At 43.4% G+C, this 10,899-nt stretch overlaps 1 protein-coding gene across 1 annotated transcript in view; it reads right to left on the reverse strand.

The window, feature by feature from the left end:
* Nucleotides 1–10,598, reverse strand: part of LOC134487214 (probable hydrolase PNKD) — a 29,321-nt gene extending 18,723 nt beyond the window's left edge. Inside the window, exons 1-2 of the mRNA XM_063288874.1 lie at nucleotides 10,402–10,598; nucleotides 738–853 (exon numbers count right to left, since the gene is read on the reverse strand). Coding sequence (XP_063144944.1) covers nucleotides 738–853; nucleotides 10,402–10,562 — 277 coding nt within the window. The 5' untranslated portion in view covers nucleotides 10,563–10,598. The remainder of the gene's footprint in view (nucleotides 1–737; nucleotides 854–10,401) is intronic.
* Between the last annotated feature and the right edge of the window lie 301 nt (nucleotides 10,599–10,899).

Here is a 10,899-nt window from a genome sequence, read left to right on the forward strand (position 1 = left end):
CTTAAAATCTACAGGATAAAAATAACTAAACATGCTAAATAATACAACAGTGCAGGGTTCTGCCCATTCTAATTATCTCTTACTAGCAGTCACTTCCAAGAAATTTTACAAGCTGCAATACAAAATTTAACAACCTTGTATATGACAAAAGAGTTACAATCAACAGGAGGGGCAGTACATAAAATTGGCCTATGCAGGCCAGCAGCCTTCTAAGCATTGGAGAGATGTGAGTTCCTTGAATATATCTAATGAGCAATAGAGAAAGATACTCGGTAATTTCAATCAGCTCAGGGTTGCTGGGGCGCAGAAGTTCAAATACAGTGATCTTCCATCAAACTTGCTGCAATCTCAGCTATCTCAAAGATTAAACCTTGAAACTCGTCTGGGTCCTTCCTGAGGGCTCTGACAACGTCAGTTCCAGAATTCTGCACATGTATAAAAAGCCTTTTTGGTACAAATTGTTTGCCAAATTCAGAAGTTTGAGGGAGGTGCAATTAATTTGAATCCCAATCATTTAGACCTAATTTGATTCTGGGGTATCTCAAGAAGTTAGATTCCATGAAGGGACTGCTTCACTCTCCAGAATCCAGCAGTTACTGCTTCTGAAAATTCCCTGTCCAGAAGTCTAATCAAAAGTTTAATCAAACAATTTGCCTCAAAACAATGGAGTATGTACATCCATCCAAATAATCTGATTAATGGATATCCAAAATGCAATGAAAAACCCAAGCTCTCACCATTGAACTCCACAGACTGGGGAACTGAGTGCCCCTGGGGATAACGCTGCCGTGCCTTCTTTACCTGCCGCTTGTATAACAGGTAGCCCAGCCGGGTGTGGGCATAGAGATTATACCTGAGGAACAGGAGAGGCAAACAGCAAGACAAGTCAGAACAAGTTCACAAACAAAGACTTTGGTACATTCCTCAAGATGATACTTAACAAAATTGAGAGATATTAACAGCCACCACTAGACTACAACAAAGTTGGGATCAATTCATTAAAGGCTGCAACCAAAACTTGGGAACCTGGTACTACACCTTTCTGCTGAAATTTGCCCTGCTTTTTTCCTTCTAATTTCTAGTGAGATGTTCACAAATCAAAGACAGTGTAGTTAAATAATTCCCTTTATGAGCAACATTCAAGCTTTAAATGCTGAGCCTTCAAAAGACAATGTTGTACACCCAGCTCATAAAAGGAAGTACATTATGTCCAGATTCCAGGAATTGATCAGTATGGATCCTAGCTGCCTTAAAAAGTAGCCTCAAGTTGATACTGACTCCTGGTGATTTCATGGACAAGTCTATGTAGTTTTCTTGGCAAGACTGTGAAAATAGTTTGTCACTGCCTTCTCCAAGATGTTTTTTTCAACTTCCTGGAATTTACTGATGGTCTCCCATCCAAGTATTAACCAGGTGTGACCCTGCTTCACTTTTTGAGATTAGCCAGTCTGCTAGGAGGCTTAGGAGATTAATTAGAATGTAGCTATAACTGAAAAGACAGATGGGGCTTTTGCTAAGAAACATGGAGAGTTGCTGAACTATGCAAAGTAGACAATTGAAATCAGACTTACATGTAATTGAGAGAGACCAAAATATCATCCAGCCTCAACTCAATGTTCAAGGAACAAACAGGTATGTACCCACAAGCTGTTAAACTACGCAAAGATGCCAGAAAACTCAAATTATACAAGTCTATACGCAACTTCTTCTTCTTTCTTCAATTGTTTACGTTGTGGTGCCTGCAGGTTTTTGAAGCACTGTCTGCAGTTTAGCAATCATTAGAGCTGGACAGTTATTAATTAAAAAAGACTAAGGGTTGTAATAAAGTTTTTACATTGCACTAGTAAAAATACATTTGCAAGCTATTACCCAGCTAGTTTAAAAGCTGGTCTAGAAGGGAGCTTTCTGAATATAGGCTTTTCTGATTTAAAAAAGAAAAAAAGAAAGTGGAATTGGAATTGGAAAAAGTTGGTGGGGATGACCCTTGGACAAAAGTTACTGGAAGAAGAATGTGCAGCATCTAAACCGAAATCAACAAATCACAGCAGTCCAGAGAAGCAATTTTCCAGGCCAACTACAGCCAAAACAAAGGTCAAACGTAACTTAAAGAGAGAAATTCCAAAGAGATAGTACCTTATCTCATGGAACCCTTTCTATATTTTATACAAGCCCCAGGAGCCCCAGCAAACGTAACAAATGGTTGAAGATTATGTTAGCTGTCACTTAAATGACTTGAGGGATCGGTCACCCCCTCTGAGCATTTAACTACAGCACTCCAGGAATAGATCATATGGACTGGAAAGTCATTTTGAGAGAACTGAAAAGAGCCCCCAGGACCACTGCAAGCACCCTCTGGAAAAAAGTCCCCCCGCCACAAAAAGTGTTAAAATGGTTAACATTTCACCCCAAATATCATATGAATCCAAGGCAATTATATGGGATGAGCAAACATTCCCAAAAGTGTAGGCTTATGCTCACTATCCTTGCTTTTCCCTTTGGGTGGATGAGATTCATCTCACTAGTATAGAAGTGAAACAAGCATACGATGTTTATCTTACAAGTTCCCTGAGCAGAACTGCAGGGAAGTGAGAAATTCAGTATTGTGGGTATGCATCCCTTTTTGCCTAAGATTCATTCTAAAGATGGAGGAATGGTCTGCGAAATGAAAAGAACCTTGCAGCCTAGATAGCATTTTGTTTAAGTTCCACTCCTGTGACTGGCTGAGCATGATTCAACAGCAAATGCAATTAGCATTTAAGAACTGAAAACCTATGCCAGATGTGTATGGAGGGATGTCAAAAATAGATGCTCATCTGATATGTGCACCACCAGACCACACAGCACATTCATAACTGACGTGTTAGTGGGTTGATTAGCAGACTAAGGTAATATTTTCTCCACAAGAACCTTCTGAGCTAAGATAAACATTTTGTTCCTTGTCCTTCATAACTCTTTCAGGTAAAGACTTCCCTCAATGCAGTGTTCCCCCTGCAGAATTGCTGACAGAGAGGTGTCAATTGCTCTTCACACATTACCACACTGAAATCCCAGATTCTTGGCAACTGATTCACATGTATTGTACAGGTGGTCCTCACTTAATGACCACTCATTCAGTGACTGTTCAAATTTACCGCGGTGCTGAACCAGTGGTACTTATGACCAATCCTTGTAGTTGTGGCCGTCGCAGTGTCCCTGTGGTCACGGGATCACAAACCAGGTGCTCAGTGACCAGCTTGCAATTATGACATTGCAGTGTCCTGTGATTACGTGATCGCCATTTGCGACTTTCACTGCTGGCTTTCCACAAGCAAAGTCGATGGGGAAGCTGGCAGGAGGTGGTAAATAGCAATGACATGATGTCGCGCTTAACGATGGTGTGGGATTTACTTAATGACAGCAACCGGAAGTGCCAGAAGTGCTGTCGCTAAGCAGCGTGATCATGTGACGCCATACTTTACAATTGCATCACTTAGCAATGGAAATTCCAGTCCCAGTTGCCATCATTAACCGAGGACTATCTGTAAGTCTAATTCCTAAAGGCCCCTCATCAATCCATCAACCTCTGGAGAAAAATTTTGAATCAGCCAAGATTTTCTGTAGCAGTTTGTGGTGGGTGCTGCAAAAGATGGCCAAAGTTTCAGTGGAGAAGAATTGGGGAAAGAAATGAGCTCAGAGAACCTCTGTGAGATAAGGCTGGAAATACACAGGAGAAATGAAAACTGATCAATCTAGCTGTGGACTCTTGTTGACATAGCGGCACATCTTGTTTAATTAAAATTCCAGACCCCACTAGAAAGCAGCTCTGCCATGCCAATAGAAACAGATTCCACAAACGGCATGTGCCAGCAACAGCTGACAAAGCTACATTCATTATACTGCACAGCACCCTAGACCGATCTCCTTAAAATGTACTGGACTACAAGCCCCATAGTAGCCCTTGCTCAGTGTGGATGATGGGTTGTAATCTAATACATCTGGAGACTTGCAACACACAATAATGTGGCTGCTTATTTGGAAGGTAGCCAGGGAGCTTTGGGGAATGTTACATTCATAAAAGTTTGAAAATGAGCCAGCTTTTCTCCCTAGGTGCCCCACTCCAGAGCCATTTCCTGGAAGACTGAGCAGCCTCTAAGCTGTGTCCACAATAACTTCCTCCAACAAATCAACATCTGAGAACTCAGTTTTCCTGCGTCATCAGCTGCAGCATATGCATTGTTGAGCCTTCACTCTTCAGTTCAGATCAAGCTGGCAATGAAACAGTATAGAATCGTTTTTATTTTCCAGGGACAGCAAGCCCACCCAAACTCAGGATGGGACAGGCAGCCACATGTACAAGAGATCAGGTTCTTCCCTGGCAGGAGTGAAATCACTTCATTTTACCCAAATGTCTCCAGATGGCTCAAATAAGAGACCCTGAAGAAAAACGTCTAAAATCTTGCACATCGGCAGCAATGGCTGCTCTATCAGGGCCTGTTTAACCAGGATTCTCAGGTCTAAGGAGGAGGAGCCAAGGGCCACTGAGAAACCCCAAAGAAGACACAATTGTAGCAATAAACATCCAAATTTGGCCCCTGGTTATCATAGTCAAAAGGCATTCAAAGACCTGTTTTCCATACATTCATTTTTCTGAGCTTTCAGGCTAGTCATTCCATAGAATTTTCATCATTTTGAAATCTCTCCATATAAATTCTCTCAATAATCATAACAAGTCTGTATAGGATCCCCATATTGCACATGAGGCAAACTCCATGGAACGGCATCTTGCCCATGCCATCTAGTAAATTCGTGGCCAAGGTTTCACAATTCAGCCTTGGAATTATAATACACTTGCATTGCAAATACCATTCAGTCCCATCACCATGCAGACAAGTGTTCTAAACTTCAGTTCAATCAGGTTATCAGAGTAAGCTTTCCATAGCAAACAAGGTGAATTATACTTTCCCAAACAAATCAATGAATACAAACATACCCTTTGATTCTGAGAACAGGGAAAAAGTTAAAACAAATACTTCTGTAGCAGATTCCCTTTAGTTTCTATTCCTAGGCTCCTCAAGCTGGTTAGGAAAGCAAGGAACATCTAGCAATATTAAATGAACATGTGCTCTGGATATTCTGCTTGAAATGAACGTCATCATTTCTTCGAATAGACAGGAATTTTCAATCTAGCAGAAAGCACTGCTGAACTTTTAATATTATGTTGGTAAAGGTATTAGCAGGATCACAATGATGTTAACTTAACAAAGGGGATTGAAGTATGTAGTTCAAAAGATTATGGACAAACTTTCAGATGACATTGTGACTTATTTATAAAATGAGGGCTCCACCTCCACACTGAAGGGCCCCTAAGAGCTGAGCAGCTGATGGAAAAAATGCCGGTAGAGGGCATGGCAGAAAATAAACATGAAATCATGGTGAAGACTCAAATACAGATGATCTTTGTACAGGATTACATTCCTTGACTAATAATACCTCCTAAGCTAGTTTTCCTCAACCTGATGAACTTGAGAAGTGTTGAATAGTTATTCTGAACATCCCCAGTGAGACCAGCCAGCATGTGGGATGATGGGAGTTGCAGTGCAACATTACTGAAGAGCGACTGGCTGGGACTAATCACCCTAAGATACCCTTGATGGCAGCCATACGTTGCAATGCAATCAAGGGGTAATACAATCAGACTCCATGCATGCTGCAGACAGACAGCATCAAGAGGATGCAAAAAGTTGAACTTTTATTCTAAGGACAAGACGAAACTGTTCAAAGTACAATCTGAACCAGAAGAGAAGTCTATTCTCTTAAAGGGACAGAGGTGGGAGTGGATGGCAATCTGCCCTGTAAGCCTAGGAAAAGCCAAAACTTCAACAACCATCTGGTTTGTTCATTATGCCAAGTGTGGCTGCTGTTTTTAAGCTGTGTTTTTGATGCCAGCCTGTAGAAACAAACAACAGCACAAAAGCAAAGCCTTCACTATCAGCTTCCAAGGTAATGGTCAGATAAGCAGCTGCCAGACTGACCAGCCAATAGACAAAGTCCAACTAGCCAGATTACCAGCTCTAGGAAGGACACACCCATGCAGGCATTTTTATGCAGTCAAACACAGGGACGAGACCTCCCCAAATGAACATATAACTGGCATGGAGATAATTCTATCTGATTCACTGGCTGGCTAAGCCCATCTCCACTCTGCTTCCAACAATTATCTATAATATAGGTAGGCAAGAAACTAATGCGGATGTGACAGCTTCCTAAACTGCATTTAGTTCAGTTTATTGGCTTTCTTCTTTTCCTCTTCCCTTCTCATTTTATACATATTAAAAAAGGCATCTCACCCTGCAAGTAAAACCCACCTGCAACTGGTCAGTTATCAACCAAGTAACCCACTTGGTAGAATAATATATAAACAATATGTGCAGTTTAGTGTGGCTAGATAGTTTCTTTATGAAAATCATCTTGCAGAAGAAATACTGTGATCTTTAAGGGCCAAGATGCATGTGAAATCAATTTAAATTATTGTAATACCACTTCTCATTGAACAAAGAGTGAGGGTGCCGCAACTAATTTGGGATTATGCAATTACTCTGCATAATTAATGCAGAGTAACTCACTCTGAAATAGCTTAACCTCCAAGGGCAAGATGACCCTGACATTCAGGAAAGCAGTTAAAACTGTGCTCTTCCACAAGGACTTTGGGGAGAAAAATCCATTAGATCAGTGTTTCTCAACCTCAACAACTTTAAGACGCGTGGACTTCGACTCCCAGCATGCTGGCTGGGGAATTTAGGGAGCTGAAGTCCACGCATCTTCTTAAAGTTGCCGAGGTTGAGAAGCACTGCATTAGACGGTAGGAGTATGTGGGGCAGTAATGGTTTATGGTTGTTTGATTATGTAGTTTTATCTGTTTTCTTATAGTCTTATCTGTTTTCAGCTTTTATGATTCTCACACTGCTGAGAATTGAAGGAATGGGCAGCATACAGATCACTGTAATAAATAAGCAAACTGAGTTAAAAATTGGTATTTTAAAAAAATGTTATGGGGAAGTTCATGGTCAACTTAAAAAGGTAGCTTTTTAAAAAGAAGCCTAAAATACATTGGTCCTGAACCCTGATAATTTCTAATCATGTGTGCTGAATGGATGAGCAATAAGCAGGTGTAACTCACCTACATCCCTTGAATGTTGGGAAAGTTATTTGAACCTCACTCCCTGCTCCACAGCTTCTCATTTAAGACACACACACACCCTATCCTGCCACTCCAAAGAAAATCTGCCATCTCCCTTTTCATTAAGCCAGAGGACTAAGGATGGAGATTTAACTAAATTAAGATTAAGCCTTGATTAAGCCAAAGTCATATTCCTCATCTCCTGAAATTACCCCCCCAAACCACAAGCCTGCAAAGAACTATTTTAAAGTTTGAAACCACCTGCTTTAGCATATATATACTCCTTGAATTCTTTGTGCCATAAGCCAAAAAAGCAGAAAGTAAACATGGATTCATATATTGGTAATTTGGAGAAGATCAGCATGGTGACTTTGCTGCTCAGCAATCAAAACCAAACCAAGATGCCTTTGGGAAAAGGCAGGGAATCAGCTCATTAGACCCCCTGGCAATACTTCCAACTTGGATTAGTAATATTTATATTTTCAGCCTTTTCATCATTTTTCATATGAGCTTTTCTGAAGTCACAGCTTTACAACCTGTACCCATATGGCAAGAGGAAAAAAGAAGTAAACCCCAAAGCCCAAGACTGAAGAGATGATATTGCTCAAATGATAACCCTAAGTCTGGAACCAACAATTCAGCCATCTTAGTGAAGTTGATCAATACCTAGATGGAATGCCAGGCTGGTAGAAGCCCCTTGCTGACCTTAGACTGATCTTGAAAAAACTAAGCAGGCTTGGATCTAATTAATACTTGGATAAGAGACCATCAGGAAATCCCAGGGCTGTAGGAAGTAAAAAGAAACCATCTGGAAGCAGTGGCAAACAATTCCATCTTATTGCCAAAGTCACTAGGAGTCAAGATTGATTCAAGGGCGACTTGACCTCTACGTGGATAAAATGCTATCTGGAAACCTTCATGCATACTACCCATGTTTCAGGAAAGAAGAAATACAGAATGCAAACCTATAAGCAAACTACACATCACATAAATTTCACTGAATAATTAGAATACAGGAAAGGGATGCTTCTGTGAGATTTGTATCCAATCTCAGAGTGGGGACTTTTGAGGGAAGAAGAAAAATAACCAGAAACCATTTGGGAGGTTTTTCCTTCACCAATTTTCAAAACGATATTGTAAATGCACTTGCCAATGCTGGAAAAGCTACAGGAAGAGAGGATTCTGAGTTAAGAATTAAGCTTCTTTCCAGAGACAATTTCCTACTTCCTCCTCCCCACTCCCCTTTGCTTCCAGCCAGGACCTGGCAATCTCCTTTTAACCATTTTGCTTAAAAGTGAAAGCCCTGTTCCTTTTCAGTGAGTCACATATCTCCAACCATCCCACTTCCCAACTGTCTTGCCTTTAGTAGTGGGTGGGTGAAGAAAGCACTTAGCATCAGGGGAGTTCAGAATGGTACTGCAGGTTCCTGATGGCTCACAGGCCCTGTATTTCACCTACTGGAAAGTGTGTAGTTCTAAGGCCTCATCTGCCACCATCTATCTACTCAAGGCAACAGCCTTTTTATCATAAAAGATGGGTGGGGGTGGAGTTTGAAGAACTATTATTAGAAAATATAATGCCGCTTTTCTCTACATCTCTGTGCAAAGTGCATCCCATGCAGCACATTTTTGCAAGGCTGTTTATCCTTCAGAGGCTGTGCCCTTTTTGCTTTATGCAAGCAAGCATCCTGCCTTCCGAGCCTTCCCTTGGAAGTATCAGCCATATCGTGACAGTTTGTGCTATTTTCTCACCATCTCCTCCTCCCCCAAATTGTAATTCTACTGTATTCCACACAGCTCTAAATTCAGCATTAAAATTTCTGTCTTTTTTCCCCATTTATTTTCTTACACACAACGAATACAAGGATCAGAATTCAGAGCTTAGCGATTGAGAAATGAAGCATGCCCCTTTTAGATATTCAGGGCACTGCTGAACCACGATGACCTGTGTGATTAACAGAATGGTTCTCTGGGATTTTTAAGCAGCGGGTTTCCCAGCTCCACCTGGAAATACCAAGGGTACGCCCAGGCATTTTTTTTTTATACAAAGCATGAAGTCTGCCCCCAACCACCCAAGGAGATCTCTGGAAGAGAGGGAAATGCGCTTTTGCTAAACGATAAAGGAGCCGGAACACCACAGTAACACTATTATTCTTTCCTTTGAATGACAGGCACTTCCAGAGAACATGCTCATGTTCTAGCGCTTTCAGGAAAAGCCACCAAAATGCAACCGCTATAGGCGAAAGAATCCCACAAAAGTCGCGCACAGCAGAACGTCGTCCCTTTTATCTTTCGATCTGGGAGGAGGGGAACGGACATCAGTTGTACTCTGTGCCACCGCGCCACGAACCCCTCGAGAGCGAGCTACCTGCGCAAGGCCAGTGATCACGCGTGCAGCCTGGGTTCCTATGTTCCTTTGATGCGCAGGCATCCACCGTTCCCAACCAATCCAGTCCCACGCTAGCTTGCTCTCAGAAGTACCCACGCCTACCGGTGCGCTTTTCCTGGCTGCAAAGCAAACGCCGGCAGCTTCTTAAACCGGCTTCTAAGCTAATCTTTGCCCTGCAAAGCGTCGTCTCCACAGGGCTCCTTCTGGGTGCTGCGATGCCCCCGGACAATGTTGCTCTTCCAATTCCGCAAATCTAACCCGGCCCGCTATCCCTGAGCCCTGCAAGCAGCCTTATCCTCATTAACCTATAATTCCTTTCGCCCACTAACAGAGCCGCCGAATTCCTCCTTCATGTCCGCGTTGCAAAAGGCAGTTAATCCCCCCGCGCAGGCGCACATAAACTCTTCCCCCCGCAACTGAACAGACTGTCCTCAATTCAACAAAATCCTACCGAAGCAAATACATCCTTTCGGATCGAAGCGGACACCCTCGCAGCCCAAAGCACAGAGCCCTGGAACTACGACTTCATATATCGCTTTGCACCCCGAAAAATACAGAGAAAATTGCCCCGTTCTTCACCACACACATCCCGGGTACTCTAGCTAGGATGCAAAAATCCGCAGGAAACTCTTCACTCTTGGCTGCCATCTAGCGGCCGCTCTGATTTTTGCAGCTCCGACCTACTGTAATAGCCCTAGATCCCCGCTTCTCACTATTCATCCCGCCAAGACCTTGCCATTTGCAGCAAATCAGGGAGTGCATCCCCTCAGCCCAAGAATGTGCCAGCCCCAGAGCACGTTCTTGTAACGGCCACTACGAAAAAAAAGCGCCCCTTCCCCTCCGGTCCGTCGACTCACCCAATGCGGAACAGCAGGGGACCCGCCAAGGCCATGGGCATCTGGAGCAAATGCTGCCCGTTCCCGCAGCGGTAAAAGGCGTAACTCAAGGCCCGGCGCCCCGAAGCGGCGAGAGCGGTTATCAGAGCCCAGATCCACAGCAACCAACCCAGCCAAGCCATGCTCTGCGGAGGGGGCGCGACAAGCCTCCAACCCGCCCCGCTGGCTTCAAAGGAGCCCTCCCACTCCCGCACGGCACATTCGGAACCCGCCCCCTTGGAACGCCGGCTCCTGTATTTCGCAGCCGAAGCCCTTCGCGACCGCCAGGCGCCGCGTTTGGGGGATTCGCGCTCGACGCTGCCCCTCAGGTTGTCACCAGCACAGTCCACGATCCAGCGTGGGAGACTCGTTCGCGCCTTTGTTAGCTTGGAGCTGCCTTGCTGTGGACTGAGATTCACGAAAGGTTAGCAGCGGATGAGAGATGTAGGCTTTAGCGCGCCAGCAGCCGGTGTAGGCAAG

This window comes from Candoia aspera, chromosome 1, assembly GCF_035149785.1.
Source record: "Candoia aspera isolate rCanAsp1 chromosome 1, rCanAsp1.hap2, whole genome shotgun sequence".
Taxonomy (NCBI): Eukaryota; Metazoa; Chordata; class Lepidosauria; order Squamata; family Boidae; genus Candoia; species Candoia aspera.